The 15986-nt window shown below is 36.8% G+C and overlaps 1 protein-coding gene across 1 annotated transcript in view; it reads right to left on the bottom strand.

Annotated features, from left to right (window-relative positions):
• The window catches only part of SIDT1 (SID1 transmembrane family member 1), a 172123-nt gene extending 171126 nt beyond the window's left edge, over nt 1-997 (bottom strand). Inside the window, exon 1 of the mRNA XM_044669179.1 lies at nt 761-997. Within this exon, the coding sequence (XP_044525114.1) occupies nt 761-997 (237 nt within the window). The remainder of the gene's footprint in view (nt 1-760) is intronic.
• Nucleotides 998-15986: the final 14989 nt, after the last annotated feature.

The following is a 15986-nucleotide window of genomic DNA, read 5'->3' on the forward strand; positions in this document are numbered from 1 at the left end:
CCATCTTGGAGTCAATATTGTGTATTGGCTCATAGGTGGAAGAGTGGTAAGGGTAGGCAATGGGGGTCAAGTGACTTGCCCAGGCTCACACAGCTGGGAAGTGGCTGAGGCCAGATTTGAACCTAGGACCTCCCGTCTCTAGGCCTGGCTCTCTAATCCACTGAGCTACCCAGCTGCTCCCTGTGTTGGTTTTTAGTAGATCTCTTCTCATGACATGGAAATCGGTAGGGCTTGACAGAAGCAGTCCTAGCCATTCCCCCCACAAATGAAATGATGTTCCTAGCATGTCATTACTTCAGGGGAAAGAGGTGCTCTCTGGGGCTACCTCAATAATAAAATTCGAGGTTTAGCCAGAAAAATGACCAGAGTGGGAGAGAAACCACAGAAAAGGGCTCAGAGACAGATCAAAGCAACAAGCTGGAGCATGGGAATACTGCATAGCACTAAAAATGTCAGTGTCCTGGCACCAAGAAGAAGGGAGGTGAAGAGCAGTTACTCTTCTGGTCAGGTGGGTGATTTGTGGAATATCGATTATGTCAGAAAATCCAGAGTTCCGAGGAAAAGAGGATGGAGGATTCTCTTGGTTCTTCTCCCTCTCCTCCTCTTCTCCCCCTCCCCCAAGCCTCTTGTCCCACCCCCCCCCACCCCCCCAACTGGAAATGAGTCCCAGGGGATCTAGGACAGAGATGCAGGACTGTCCTTACCTAAGCTCACAGATTTTGCAAGTTCCCAAGAGACTTTGAGCAGGAAAACCTCTTACCTGCCCCGGTTTGCTGGTGTAATTGAAAGAGTAGATCTCCTCGGTGCTGAGGTTCACCACCCCGCTGTAAACGCGATCGAAATCGGCTCCCCTGGCTGTGTCTTGGAAGCGGCCACTCCTCGCCTGAGCCCGGGGAAAGCTCCTTAGCTGCCCCCCAGATGGTGGAGGGAGCTGGGGCACTGCGGCCAGGAGCCAGGGCAATCCATAGAGCAGGGCGAGCCCTGAAGAGCCCCGCATGGTGGGCACCGAGCGCTGTCTCCTTCACCGGCAGCCTTAGAGTTAGAGCGTAGCTGGAATTTAAAAAAGAAAAGGGGGGTGGTGGTGGGGGGGGGGGGAAGGGGCAGACTATATAACCTTTTAAAAGCCACCTCTTCTGGGGCTAGCTAATGTTTCACTCAGTACAGCCTGGGCGCTGTCTGACTTCCTCCACTGGTTTGTGCTAGGAATCTGCTAAGCAGTAGATAAGACTGATAAAATATTGATCTAGTCTTGATGGGAGGTCGCAGGATGAGGGCGAGGAGGCGGGAGGGAACAGGAGCGACTGATGTTTTCTCTTTCTGGATTAGAAACCTATTTCCTCTTCACTTTCTAGCCAACTGGAATCCGTCACCTACTCCGTCAGTAATTTCACCTCTTCTCCCACTTCCCTCCGCCCCAAACCTCCACCCTCACCCCAAACTGGATTTTCTACCATTTGGGAACTTCGAGAGAATGAACCCGAGGTCCGGAGTGGCAAACTATCTCATTGTCTACCACGGGAAATCCAGTCCATTCAAGATCAATATAGAACTTGGGGTGGGGTGCGGGTGGGACAGATTTGGGGAAGGGGAAGGGAATAACTAATTAGCAGTCAGCACATTAAGCAATTGATTCTGAGGGATGGTAAATTTAACCCAGATAACCAGATTTTAACCTAAACTATAATGTTTGACTTATTTTTTTCTCAGGCTGAAATCTACTAAAAGATATTAGTAGTTTAAATTATTAATCTAAAATCTTTTCTTTTTTAAGAGAATCTCAGGGCACCTAGGTGGGCTCAGTGGGTGAAGAGCCAGGCCCGGAGATGGGAGGTTCTGTGTGCAAATGTGGCCTAGCTGTGAGATCCTGGGTAAGTCACTTAATCACAGTTGCCTAGCCATTACCATTCTTCTGCCTGGGAACCAATACTTATTATTGATTCTAGGATGGAAGGAAAGGGTTTGAGAGAGAGAGAAGAGAGAAGAGAGAACCTTCTTATAGATACCTGGATCACTTTTTATTTCTCCTTCAGGAGAACTCATATCTCATCGTATGTATACCTATTTAAATATGTATAATCTTTGTTATAAAGAGAACTTGTGAACACTTGCTGGTCTAGTTCCAAAAGACTCCGAAGACAAAGAGCAGAAATTGTATTTATCCAAAGGCATATTTCAACCAGGTATGATTTTGAAGACGCAAAGAAACCACTAATAGTCAACGTTTCACCTTTTTTTTCTTTAAAGATAACAGAAATCATTGCCTAGCAATAAAAGTAAGTACAGAGTAATTAAAAACTAGAAAATTCTAAGATGTGGTCTTGTAAATATGTATCTATGTGTTTAAAGAGGGATGATTTGGAGGGCAGATATATTCAGAAGGGAAAAGAACCTGGTGATAATGCTCCTTTCCAAATACCCTCAAGTCTTCTTTATTAAATACTAAAGAAAAACTTAATCTGATCATATAAATTGGACACATATAGATTGTGTATGCTTGCTAGAAAAATGTTATCAGTAAGATCATTCAAAACAAAAGCAAATGACTCAGTTCTCTTTTTGTGGTGGCAAAGAACTGGAAATTGAAGGGATGCCTATCAATTGAGGAGTGACTAAACAAATTGTGGTATATGATGGTGATGGAATACTATTGTACTGTAAGGAATGATAAACAGGATGATTTCATAAAAAGCTAGAAAGACCTACATGAACTGATGCAGAGTGAAATAAGCAGAACCAGGAGAACATTGTACACAGTAACAGCAATATTGTGCAATGATCAACTGGGAAAGACTTAGCTACTCTCAGCAATTCAATTATCCCGGACAATACTGAAGGATTTATGACAAAGAATACTATTTCCCTTCAGAGAAAGAACTGTTGGAGTTGGAATGCAGATCAAAACCTATTAGTTTTCCTTTTAATTTATTTGGGTTTTTATTTTGGGGTTTTGATTTTATATGAGTATTCTCTTATGACAAGAACAACATGGAAATATATTTTGCATAATAATACATCTATAACCCAGATCAAGTTGCTTATCCTCTCCAGGGGGGAGAGGAAAGGGAGGGAGACAATTTGGATCTTTTAACTTCAGAAAACATATGGTGAAAATTATTACATGCAATTAGGAAAATTAAATATCTTAAAACAATTTTTTAATGGCTGTGTTCTTAGATTATGTTCCTTAACCTTTAAAAGTTAAAGCATACTTAAAAAAAAAAGTTAAAGCATACTTTTTCAATGAGTACAAAATACTCAGTCAAACATCAAAAATTAGTGTTGTACCCAGTAAAGACCAAATTTTCACTTTTGCTGTCAAGTTCTTATAAGAAAGGACTACTAACAATGTTGAAGGAAATTTGGCACTCCTAACACCTAAAAGTATCTTCAGGAATCTATAATGTACTAATAAATTTATGGGCAACAAAGTCACTATTTCTCAGACTTGAATTCAACTTGAAATAGAATTCTAGGCTTGAATCAGATCATTCTGCTTTTGAGAAACATAGAAATGGGTAAACCAAATACTCTGAGTTTGAATAATTTTATTAAGAATTTGCATTTGATGTAATAAACAATGAAACAATCTAGAACAATCCAAAGGGACTCATGAGAAACAATGCTAACTATATCTAGAGAAAGAACTGTGGGAGTGTGTAGAAGAAAAACATATGATTTATCATTTGTTTATATGGGTATATGATTTGGGGTTTTGGTTTTTAAAGATTATTCTATTTCAAAAATGAATAATATGGAAATAAGTATTAAGTGATAATGCATGTATTACCCAGTGGAATTGCTTGTCAGGTCAGGGAGGGGGAAGGGAAAAGGGGAGGAAGAGAACATGAATCATATAACCATGGAAAAATATTTAAAAATTAAAAAATTAAATTAAAAAAAGAATTTGCATTTGATAGTTAATGTCCACAGCACCTTAGTGTTCAATAAACCCAAAGATTCAAGCTTTAGGAGAAAGAACTCACTATTTGACAAAACCTCTGGGAAAACCAGAAAACAATGTAACAGAAACTAAGCATAGTCCAACATCTCACTCCATACACCAGGACAGAGTCAATCTAGAAATAAAGGGTGATATCATAAATAAATTAGGGGAACATGGAAAAATTCACCTGTCAGACTTATGGAAAAGGGAAGAATTTATGACCAAAAAATGAAATGGATAATTTTGATTACATTAAATTAAAAAAAAATTAGATCAAACCATTGTAACCCAGATTAAAAGGGAAACAACAAATTTGAAAAAAAAATGTTCTAGCAAGTGTCTTTGACGAAGGCCTCATTTCTCAAATACATTGAGAACTGAGTCAAATTTATAAAAATATAAAGCATTCCCCAATTGAAAAATGTTCAAAGGATATGAACAAGAAGTTCTGAGGAAGAAGGTAAAATTATCTATAGTCATCTGAAAAAAATGCTCCAAATAACTATTGATTAGAGAAATCCAAAAAATAACTCTGAGATACCACCTCACACCTATCAGATTGGCTAACGTGACTAAAAAGGAAAGTTATAAACATTGGAGGGGAAGTGGAAAAACTGGGACACTAATACACTGTTGGAGAAATCTGTGAACTGATCCAACCATTTTAGAGGGCAACTTGGAACAATGCCTAAAGGGCTATAAAGCAAACCCTTTGACCCAGCAATACCAGTCCTCAGTCGGTGTCCTAAAGAGATCAAAGATAAAGGGAAATTACTTACCTGTACAAAAATATTTTTAGCAGTTTTTTATAGCAGCCAAGAAGATACCAATGATACCATGAAGATACCAATGGCCAAGAATTGGAAACTGAGGGATTCTTTATCATTTGGGGAATGACTGAATAAGTTGTGTGGTATGTGGTTATAATGGAATACTATTGCACCATAAGAAATGACAAACAAGATGAGTTTAGAAAAACCTGGAAAGACTTGTATGAACTGATGCAAAGTGAAGAGAGCAGAACCAGGAAAACAGTATATATGGTAACAGAAATATTATACAATAATCATTTGTGAAAGACTTAAACCATTATCAGCAAAACAAGTCTCCAAGATAACTGTAAGGGACTTGATGAAAAAGTGCTATCCAGGAGACAGCTGGGTAGCTCAGTGGATTGAGAGCCAGGCCTAGAGACGGAGATCCTAGGTTCAAATCTGACCTCAAACACTTCCTAGCTGTGTGACCCTGGGCAAGTCAACTAGCACTCATTGCCTAGCCCTTACCACTCTTCTGTGTTGGACCCAATACATAGTTATTGATTCCAAGACAGAAGGTAAGGGTTTAAAAAAATGCTATCCACAGCCAAAGAAGGAACTGTTGATTGCAGATCAAAGCATGCCATCTTTCACTTCATTTCCTTCGTGAATTTTTATTATATCTATGATGTATGTCTTCTATCACAATAGGAGAAATATAGAAATATATACTGCATGAAAGCACAGTGATAACCTATATCAGACTATTCACTGTCTTGAGGGAGGGGCAGGGGAAAGAGGGAGGGAGAAAATCTGAATCCCCAAATGTCAAAAAACACTTGTCAAAAATTGTTTCTACATGTAACTAAAAAATTAAATCATTAATAAAATAGATGAAGAAAAAAAGAATTTGCATTTGAAAAAAATTTAAGTGGCAACATTTTAAATTTTAAATTTTCTTTTGTTCTGATTCTGATAAAATTTGATTAAGTTAGAAACAATTGTAAGATAATTTTGAGTGAAAATGATACTTATTTACACTCTGTGTGAAATTCTATGTATACATGAGGTAATACATGAGGTAATATGGGAGAGTAGAAAGCAAACAAAGACTAGGCTTAGCTCATGTGCCGTCTTCTACAAAAAGCCTTTTAACCTTTCTCTTGACATCATGAAGATACCAATGAGTTGTCCATTGGTTTTAAGTTTTGATCATATATTGATTTGAGGATACCTTTTATTGTATTTCTTCATGATTCCCTACTTATAATATCTGATAGCCTATTCATTTCAACCATTTACCTTTCTATTATCCTCTTTTTCAATTCTTCAGCGACAACTATAATGCTTTAAATGCCCCAATCATACAATAATACCAGAAGAACATTGGTATTAAGAAAAGATATGCCACTGTTTTGGAGTGAAGTTTGAGGTTCTTAAAAGAATTTTGAAACTTTCCATTGGCAATCCAACTTGCTACCATTCTTTTGATCCTTTCTGGACTTAATTATATCGATTTTCACTGTCTGTAGAAGGCATCTCTATACTGATAGAAAAGTTTTATAGGTTGTCCTTCTTGCTACATATCATTATCTGGACAATAGGCATTTTTTTATTCATTCATTTGAATTTTGTTGGGCAAGTTTTTGAGTGGTTATGGACCTCATCCAGGAGGCTCTTCAGTGTACTGTTGCTTAATGTAATCAGCACACTATCATCTGCAAACAAAACCATCTGGAGGACCTTGCTGTCTATAAAGAATCTCATCTCTTTTCAATTTGGATTCCTTCAAGATACTTGAAAATACCTTTGTTGAATAAACAATTCCCTATTTTGTCCCTTATCTGATAATAATCAATAGATGGCCATCAAGCAAAGTTGTCTCTCTTAGAGCTTTCAAGGAATCTTACATAGTTTTATTGTATAAAGGGGAAATACTTTATTGGAAGAAAGCATTTATAGTGGAGTTTTTCTCTAACCAATCAAATAGTGGGACCTTGGGTTCTCTTCATCTTCTAGTCAAATTTATTATAGTAAAGATGTGACATACTGTGGAGTACTGCCTGTGAAAGTCCATTTTTCTACTGTTTTCATCAAGGATGTCCTTGCATATTGGTCTCATAATAATTTTATAGAGATGGGAAAGTAGGGTAGAAGATGGTATTTTTTAATTGTTCTTTCAGTGTCCTTTTTTTTTTTTGGTATAATAATAAGGTATAAGATCTTTTTCTCACATTTTTGGCTCCCTGAGAATTGGAGTCTTAATGCTTTTATGATTGTGCTGGCTCCTACATACACCTCATCTGTGTTCGTTTGATTTAGTTCAGATCCTTTTCCTATATTTGTCCTCTTTAACACTATCTATCCCTCCTGCATTAGCATATCCAGAACCATGATGCTAGTATGATGTTCCACTGGTATAAGAGCATAAGATCACAGATTTAGTTTAGAAAGAGACCGTACAGGTCTTCTAGATGAGGAAATGGAGGCCGAAGGTAAAATGATTTGCTCGAGGTCTTATAGATAATAATTGGCAGAACTGTGATCTAAATCCAGGCCTCTAATTCCAAATCCACTATACCATGCTGCCTCCCTGATAGAGAAAAGAGACTTTAAAAAAAATCTTAGAAAGTTCATTTTCATTTTCCACCCATTGTTTTTTTGTCTCATTCTGAAATGCCCATGGGAGAATTTTTTTTTTACTTGGGTCTTTTGTCAGATTTTCTTTATATTGATTTTTTGCTTATAGGGTAATATTGGTCATAATCACCCACTATCCTGAAGAAGATTTTACAAATGAATTTACATTATAAACTGGTGTTGACCTTGGTTGCCATATTTTTCTTTCTGGCAAGTAAGTTAATGGTTGCCTTCAAAGGTGATTTTCAAGCTCTTTTCTTCCTCATGGTAATTGATTTATATTATGGTTAAACTTTTCAGTGAGATTACTATAATTGCTTTAATGTCCCCTTTTCATCGATATCTAATTATGGGGTATTAGTGACTTGTTTAAACAGGCCAGGTTTTAGTTGTTTTAATTGCATGCTGCCTTTTTTTCTCATTCTGATTCTTCCTTCTAGCTTTGTATTAATTTTGAGCTTGGTCTGACTATACACAGATGGCAGATTCAGGAATAACTCCCACATCAGTAATGAGTCATTTCCTGTCTGTTAAAATATAATTTTTAGCTTTTGTGATGTTATTTGGTATTTCCAATATCTAGCACCTTCTAATTCTTTGCTCAAAGAAAGGATTCATGATACATAGGTGTGAAACTTCTGTGTATTTTCCAAATCATTAGTCACTACCATTCATTTCTCTTGATCCATATTTTCCAATATTTTTTTAATATTCGCATCTATTTCTGCCTTTCCATTGAAGCTACCTAATATCCAAGTATTGTTGACTTAATTTAGTGGGAATTATTGAGCTCTTCATAGAATTTCTCTATCTTTTCATCTTCTGCAATAGATATTGGGCCATAACCCACAACTATTTTATTGGCAGTCTTTTTGCAGATACAATATAAGATGATCAAATGTATCATGAAATTTTATTTCTTGTCACCTTTAGATGCAAAATAAAACTATCTTTACAAAACAATAATATATATGCATATATATTTCTTGAATGTTACTTAAAAGCAACATCATGTATATTAAATATTTAGTATACATATACAAAATAGAATTTTAAATTCTTGACCATTTCTAAATATTCAATAAGCATTCTTTGGGCAGACATTTATTAAACGCCCCATATATGAGGCAGCATGGTAGAAGAGAAAGAGCTAGCTTAGGAATCAAATCCAACTCTAACAGATACTGGCTATGTGATCTTTGGCAAGTTACTTAACCTTTCAATGCTCTAAGCATCTTTATCAAACTATAAGGTGCAGAGAAGATGTTGACCTGTGCTGGAAGGCAAAGTTTCTTCATTGAGTAGTTCCTTGTACCAATGAAGTTGCAAGTCCAGTCCCTTCCCATATCCTAATATGTGTCAGATACTTTTCTAATATTAATTCCAAGTTTATCATGGATAGCTTGGGTAGGCCCCTATAATAAGTGGAGTTTCACATTTTTACTATATTGGGTTTTTTAATGAAAAGATCTCTTTGAATCCATATTTTCAAAATGGTACCAATTTCAGATTACTCATAATAGCACTGTGTTACATAATGACATGATGCTAAAAGAACTACCTGCATTTAAAAAAAATCGGTTAATAAAATCAACTATATTTCTACACTACATCCAAAAAGTGAATAGAATTAACTGCCTATTTTAGTGCTAGACATATTACGCAGATATAATGCCAAACTAACATAGACAACATTCTAAAATACTGCTTTTGATTTGAATAATGAGAATAAAATTAAATCACGAACCATTAGTGCTGGAAGGGAGATGAGTTCAATCTAGTCTAACCCTTTTATTTTATTGATGAAGAACCTGAACTACTGTCACCAAAAGTGAAAAACACAAAATCACAAGCCAAGTATGAAAGAATAAAGAATCAAGGTCTTCTGCCTCTGCCTCTGGTGTTCTTTCCCCTGTACCACACTGGTTTTAAACATGCATTGCAGATTTAACAATGATTGCTTTTCCTAACTCAAAGAATTAAAAAAAAAGTTATGACAGATCACAGAATTTCTTCTTCTAGCCAGACGATAATAGAGCTATACCAGATGGATAAAATTTAATACTATCTTGTGAGAATTTAGTGGAAGGACATTCACTACCCCACTTTTAGTAAATTAGTCACAGCCTGCACAAATGATCATCAGCCTTACCCATCTTCAAAGACACCAGTCCCTCCTTTTTTCTAAGTAGTCCAGTTATTCATTAGGATAGGAGCTTGACCTGTGATCTCACTAGAACTCTATGGTGAGGAAAATCACTCTATGCCAATCCAAGCTGGCACATTTTTTGCAACTTGTACTTTTAGACAGTTGCCTCGAGCCCTAAGAGGTTAGGAAACTTGATTAAAATTATTCGGTAAAATAAGATTAACTATATGTCAAAATAGTAACATGAATTATCTGCAGCAAGTAATTCAATATAACTAATGTTTTTTCCAGACTGTGAGTAATTTATATTGAAAGTACTGGGTTAGATGCTTGTGATTATACTGGTAAGAGTACTTTTCCTTTGCTAATTGACTGTGAGAAGTAAAGCAGAAAACTGAACTGAAATTGAGCTCTAGACACACTACCAAAATAAAATGCATACTTAAATTCAGTGGTTTGAAGGAGATTAGGTTATTTATACGATATCCCCTTTCTTTCCCCTAATGTGTTTAGAGCACTTATTTTCATTTGCTATTTAACTACTTTTACTGGGAATTAGTTCTTCATATTTATATATTGTGTTCTATCCTGAAATTACTTTGTCTTTCTATGTACTTTGTATATATCTTGACTTTACTTACATACGTACACATTTTTATTCCCAACAAATGGTTCTTGAAGGCAATGGTTCTATTTTTCTTTCTTTCTCTCCCTCCCCACCCAATCCTCAACACATAGCACAGTTTCTAGCACATAGTAGGTGCTTAACAAATGCTTTTTGATTTATTTCTTTATTTCTTTCAACTTATTTTCTCTTACACATGAATTTTTCAAATATTTGGAGACAATTATTATATTCTCTCTATCTTATCCCGGCCATTCCTCCACCTCCTTTTAGTTCCTTCCAGTAATCTTCACAGTGTCATGATTTTGAGATTACTTACTAGCCTACTTGCCTTCCTCTAGATTCATTCCAGTTTGAAAATATCCTTCCTGAAATGTGGTATCCAAAGCTAAACTCAGTATTCCAGATGTGATCTGCTTATGATAAAATACAATACTATCACCTCTTTTTTTGCATATTTTGCATATTATGACACTTAGTCTAGCCCATCTCTTTCCATCTGCAATATTTAACCACCAGATGGTGCTGCTAGCCACTTGCCAGACTTGTTCAGCAATAAGACACTGGCAAAACCTGTTTTTTTCAGTTATTATATACCCTTCATGAGAAGGCACTCAGGGAACCAGCCACGCTCTATAGTTCCCAGAGAACTAGCTATTTTCATCCCTAGCTTTGCCTCTCTGGTGAGTGGCCTTGTCATTGATCGAAGGGTGAGGCCTACATGGATAATCCAATTCTTTTCCTACTAATCTATGTACTTCCATTCAGTCACACTAGCATAGTTTAATGGAGTTGGTCTGGCAGTCACAGTTTCATTTAATATAGATTTTATTACTATTGAAGCAAAATTTTTTAGATCAAATATAATAAAATGACTACCATGTGGGTCATAAACCCATGGCTTCTCTTAGATGTAAGCTGCTCTTACCACGTCTATGAATTCACCACCTTCCTCATTCCCTCTTCCAGGGATACAGTTCAAGTGCTTAGGCTCAGACCTATGAGTCACCTCTCTTGGAAGCTAATAGCATTTTTTCCTCATTTTTAAAAAATGGTCATACAAAACACACTTCTGTATTGGCCGTTGTTGTAAGAACAAATTCATACATAACCAAAACCCCCAAATAAAACCAAAGATACACTGATGTGAAGGCAACTACAACAGTTCTTTCTCTGGGAGTGAAAAGGATTCCTCATCATAAGTCTTTCAGGATTGTCCCACATCATTGCATTGCTGAGAGTAGCCAAGTTTTCACAGATAATCATCGTCCAGTATTGCTATTATTGTGTACAATGTTCTCCCAGTTCTGCTTATTTCATTCTGCATCAGTTCCTGAAGGTCTTTCCAGTTTTTTCCCCCTGAAATCATCTTGCTTATATCTTATAGAACAATAATATTCCATCACCAACATGCATCAATTTGTTCAACCATTCTCCAATCAATGGACATCTCCTCAATTTCTAATTCTTTGCTACCACAAAAAGAGCAACTATAAATATTTTTGTATAAGTAGGGCCTTTCCCCTTTTAAAAATTATCTTTTTGGGATACAGACCCAGTAGTGGCATTACTAGATCTAAGGTAAGCATAGTTTTATAGCCCTTTCAGTATAGTTCCAAATTGCCCTCCAGAATGGTTGACAGCATTTTTCAAAGATGTTGAGCTCATGGCTTCTTAGGAGGTTAATGTCCAGTCAATGGGAGGAACTGAGTTCCTAGGACACTGATTCCTTCTCTGGCAATTTGTCTTTGATCATCACTCTTACTGCCTGGGATTTCTGATCCTGACTTCCTTCTGCTTCCTAGCATGTCTGTCACATCATCAGGTTTGTAACGGATCCTGTTTCCTCTTGACAATGCTTATCACTAGTTAAGTGCAGACTCAAGAAGGGAAACTGCTCTTATACCTGCCATTTCTGCTTTCACCTTTGATTTCTCTATTCACAACCACTCCATCATTTGGCACCAATCTTGTGGTTCTTCTGGCATCCAAAGCTTGGTGGGCCTAGTCATTTCAGGAGCCTTATGGGTAGGGCTACCTCAAGACAAGGGGATCCATACTTTGTTCCCTATTCCTCTTCCACCCCATTAAAGGCAACTGAAAGGGGGACTGCATCTAGAACTGCCTATTCAATTTGCCAAATATTTTTAAGTACTTACTACATGTCAGCCACTTTTGATGGTGAAGGGAGCATTTTTCTCTTAAGAGAGAAGAAACTTGGTTTCTTTTGTGATAGAGGGGCTCCATCTTTTCCTTTATGGAATCATGGCAAGGAGTGATGAGGTAGGGAGAGTATGAAGCAAGACTGCATTCAAAGTCCTGGTGAATTTAATATTAAATAAGAAGGTAAAAAGCCTTATGTAATAGATAATAAAATGAAGCTGCTACAGAACAGACTCTTGGGCATGCTAAACATGCAGGAACCAATGGATGAAGAATGAAGTACTTTAATACACTGAAAATAGTATATAGCAAGATTCCATTTACTTGGCAGTCAGTCACTTAGCCCCCTCACCAGTCCAGAACAGGAACAAATGCAAATGCAAAAAAGCCTCTGAATATAAATTATATCTAAAATAGCCAGAATTACTAAAGATACAAAGTTGACCAAAAATGTGATGAGATTAGTCTGTGTGACTAGGGGAAAAGAAGCTTTCTCACAGGCTGAGAGGCAGCATTAGACCAAGAGTTGAAGACTACTTAGTAGCTATGTGACCCAGTAACTATGTGACTGAGTATGCCATTGAACTTTTCCAAATATCAATTTATTTATTTGTAAAGTGAAAACAGAATTTGTTCCAACTACCATGTTTGGTTATTCAATGGAAAGCACCTTGAGAAATGCTACCCATGTACCGATGTGTGGTAAAAATATAAATAAACTCCACATGAATTCACAAGGGATTGGTTCTGGATAGAAAAGAATATGTGGAATCGATGAATAAGAGATAGACAAAGCAACCTAGGAGAACTCTGCATGTGCAAATGGTCTCTACAGGCAACCACGTACACTGTGAAGCTAGAACCAGATGGATAAGTAGCACAGTATTATGGAAAGGATTTGGGAGTTCAATCAGAAGACTTAGATCTGAACCTAAATCTGCCATTTACTCTCTTTGTGACCTTGGGCAAGTCACTTAACCTCTGGACCTCAGTTTCCTTGTCTGTAAAGTGTGAGGACCTCGAAGGTCCATTCTAGCTCTAAATTTATGAACTTATGAGATCCTATGAGTCTGAATCTCAAAAATGGTCCAAGGCAAGAAAAATAGCATTTCGATGAGATAAAGAGGTGCTGACAAAAGGTAAGAAATGGGTTTAGAACCTAAATAAAACAGAGATACTCAGACTCACTTTGAGGATATGGAGAAAAGCCAGATGACTCACCATATGATTGATTCCCAAGAGGAATAAAGTATGTCACAGCAGGAAATTATCAGCACCAGAGGTAACTTTGACCTTCCTCTTTGTTGATACTCAGTCCTGTGAATATATCTTATGGAAAGGAGAGACATCCCTTCTAAACCAGGTTACTTGATACCTCCAGAAAGGAAATGAAAGGGCTCTGAGCCCATTTTACAATTTTTTTTGACCTAGTTAAATAAAACATTGTGTTCTCCTGAGTGCTTCCACAGAAGCTGAGGATCCTTCTGTGAAGAAACAAAATGAGCCACATAATGACATTTCTAGACTTTCTTGGGCGGGACAAGGATTAGCTACAAAGATTTTGTGGGAAATCTAAGCCAGATACTGATGTTCCTAAAATTTTCCTCAATGGTGAAATGAACTAAAGAGATTTTGAGAAAACGTCTTTCATCTCTCCTTGAAAATTGTCCATGGTTCTATCATATCAGGGGATGTTGTTCAAAAAAACATATAACTATAAATACATAAAAATAATTTATTATTAATATTGTTACTTGGCTGTGACTACCATTGCTAGATACACAGGAGAAAACAAAGAAAAAAGACAGAGGCAATAACAAGAAATTTTTAAAAAAGAAAAGGATACAAAAAGAAAGAGAGCAGTGGACAGAAGAAATGGCAGTGAGTTACAGGCAACAGTGGGAGTAATGAGATACAAAGTCATTGACAGCAATGAGAAGTGACAATGGGAAATGGAAAAGAACATGAAGTACAATTCTGAAGGCATGCCAAGCAATATAATCAAGCAGTTTGGGGAACCTTTGGTTAAGAGAAAACGCTAAGTCCTACTCACTTCAGTGTTTTCAAACACTATTATAATAGTCAGGTAGTGCCAAGTTGGAGGTATGCCAGTCAGTACAATATAGTAGTCTATGGAGACAGACATTCACTGTACAAAAATCATAATTTTAGAGCCAGAAGAGATATTAAAGATCATTGAGTTCGATCTCTCATTTTAAGAGGTACACAGAGGCCTAGAGAGATTAATATTTTTAATGCCTAAAGTCATACAGTATGACATTATTAACTACAATACTGTAAATAGAATAAACTCTGAGAGACTTGGGAACTCTGATCAATTCAGTGACCAACCATGGTTCCAAAGGATTCATGATGATGAAATATACTTTCCATCTCCTGATAGAGGCCTGATGGACTCAGAATGTAGATGGAAAGATCTTTTCTTTTTCTTTACCTTTCTTTTTTGTTCTGTTCTGTTCTTCTATGATCCAACTATACTGACCTACTTGCTTTTCTGTGAGACTCTCCAACTCATTGTGCATTTGTACTGGCTCTCTCTATGCCCAGAATGTTCTCCCTTCCCACTTCTGACTACCAGTGAAGCTTCCTTCAAGACTTGAGTCAAATTTCAAATTCCATTTTCTACAGAGAACCTTTCCTGCTGAAATTATCTTCCAAATATTACACACATAAACACACACACACACACACACATATATATATATATATACATGTGTGTGTCTTGTATGTGTACAATTTTTGAATTGGCACAGCCATTTCAGAAAACAATCTGGAATTATGCAAATAAAATGACTAAAATATCCATACTCTTTGACCTAGAGATTTCACTACTGGGAAGTCATTGATAGGCAAAAAATCCCCATATACATCAAAATATTTATTAGTAGCATGTTTTGTGATAGCAAAGAGTTGGAAACACTGTAGATGTCCACTGATTGTGGAAATGGATAAACTGTAGTACACAAATAGAAGATTACTGTGTTGTAGGAAATAATGATTAATTCACAGAAGCAGTGAAGATTAACATGGATTGATACAGTGTGAGGTAGAACCAAAAAACCAGTATATACAACTATAACAATGTAAATGAAAAGAACAACTATACATACACAAAATCAAATGTGAATGTTGTAAAACTATAAAGAACAATCATGGCTTGAAAGAAAAGATACAAGAGGGCACTGTTTAACTATCCTTTTGCAGAGATGGGAGGTCTACAAGTATTGCACATTGCACATATTCTTGGATTTTTTTTTTCCTAGAGCCTTTTTTTTAACATTTATTAATATTCATTTTTAACATGGTTACATGATTCATGCTCCACCTTTCCCGTTCAACCCCCTCTCCTGCACCCCCCCCACCCATGGCCGATGCGCATTTCCACTAGTTTTGTCATGTGTCCTTGATCAAGACCAATTTCCAAATTGTTGGTAGTTGCATTGGTGTGGTAGTTTCGAGTCCACACCCTCAATCATGTCCACCCCGACCCATGCGTTCAAGCAGTTGTTTTTCTTATATGTTTCCTCTCCTGCAGTCCTTCCTCTGAATGTGGGTAGCGTCTTTACCATAAATCCCTCAGAATTGTCCTGGGTCATTGTATTGCTGCTGGTACAGAGGTCCATTACATTCGATTTTACCACAGAATGTCAGTCTCTGTGTATAGAGTTCTTCTGGCTCTGCTCCTTTCGC

Source organism: Gracilinanus agilis, chromosome 3, assembly GCF_016433145.1.
Source record: "Gracilinanus agilis isolate LMUSP501 chromosome 3, AgileGrace, whole genome shotgun sequence".
In the NCBI taxonomy this organism is placed as follows: Eukaryota; Metazoa; Chordata; class Mammalia; order Didelphimorphia; family Didelphidae; genus Gracilinanus; species Gracilinanus agilis.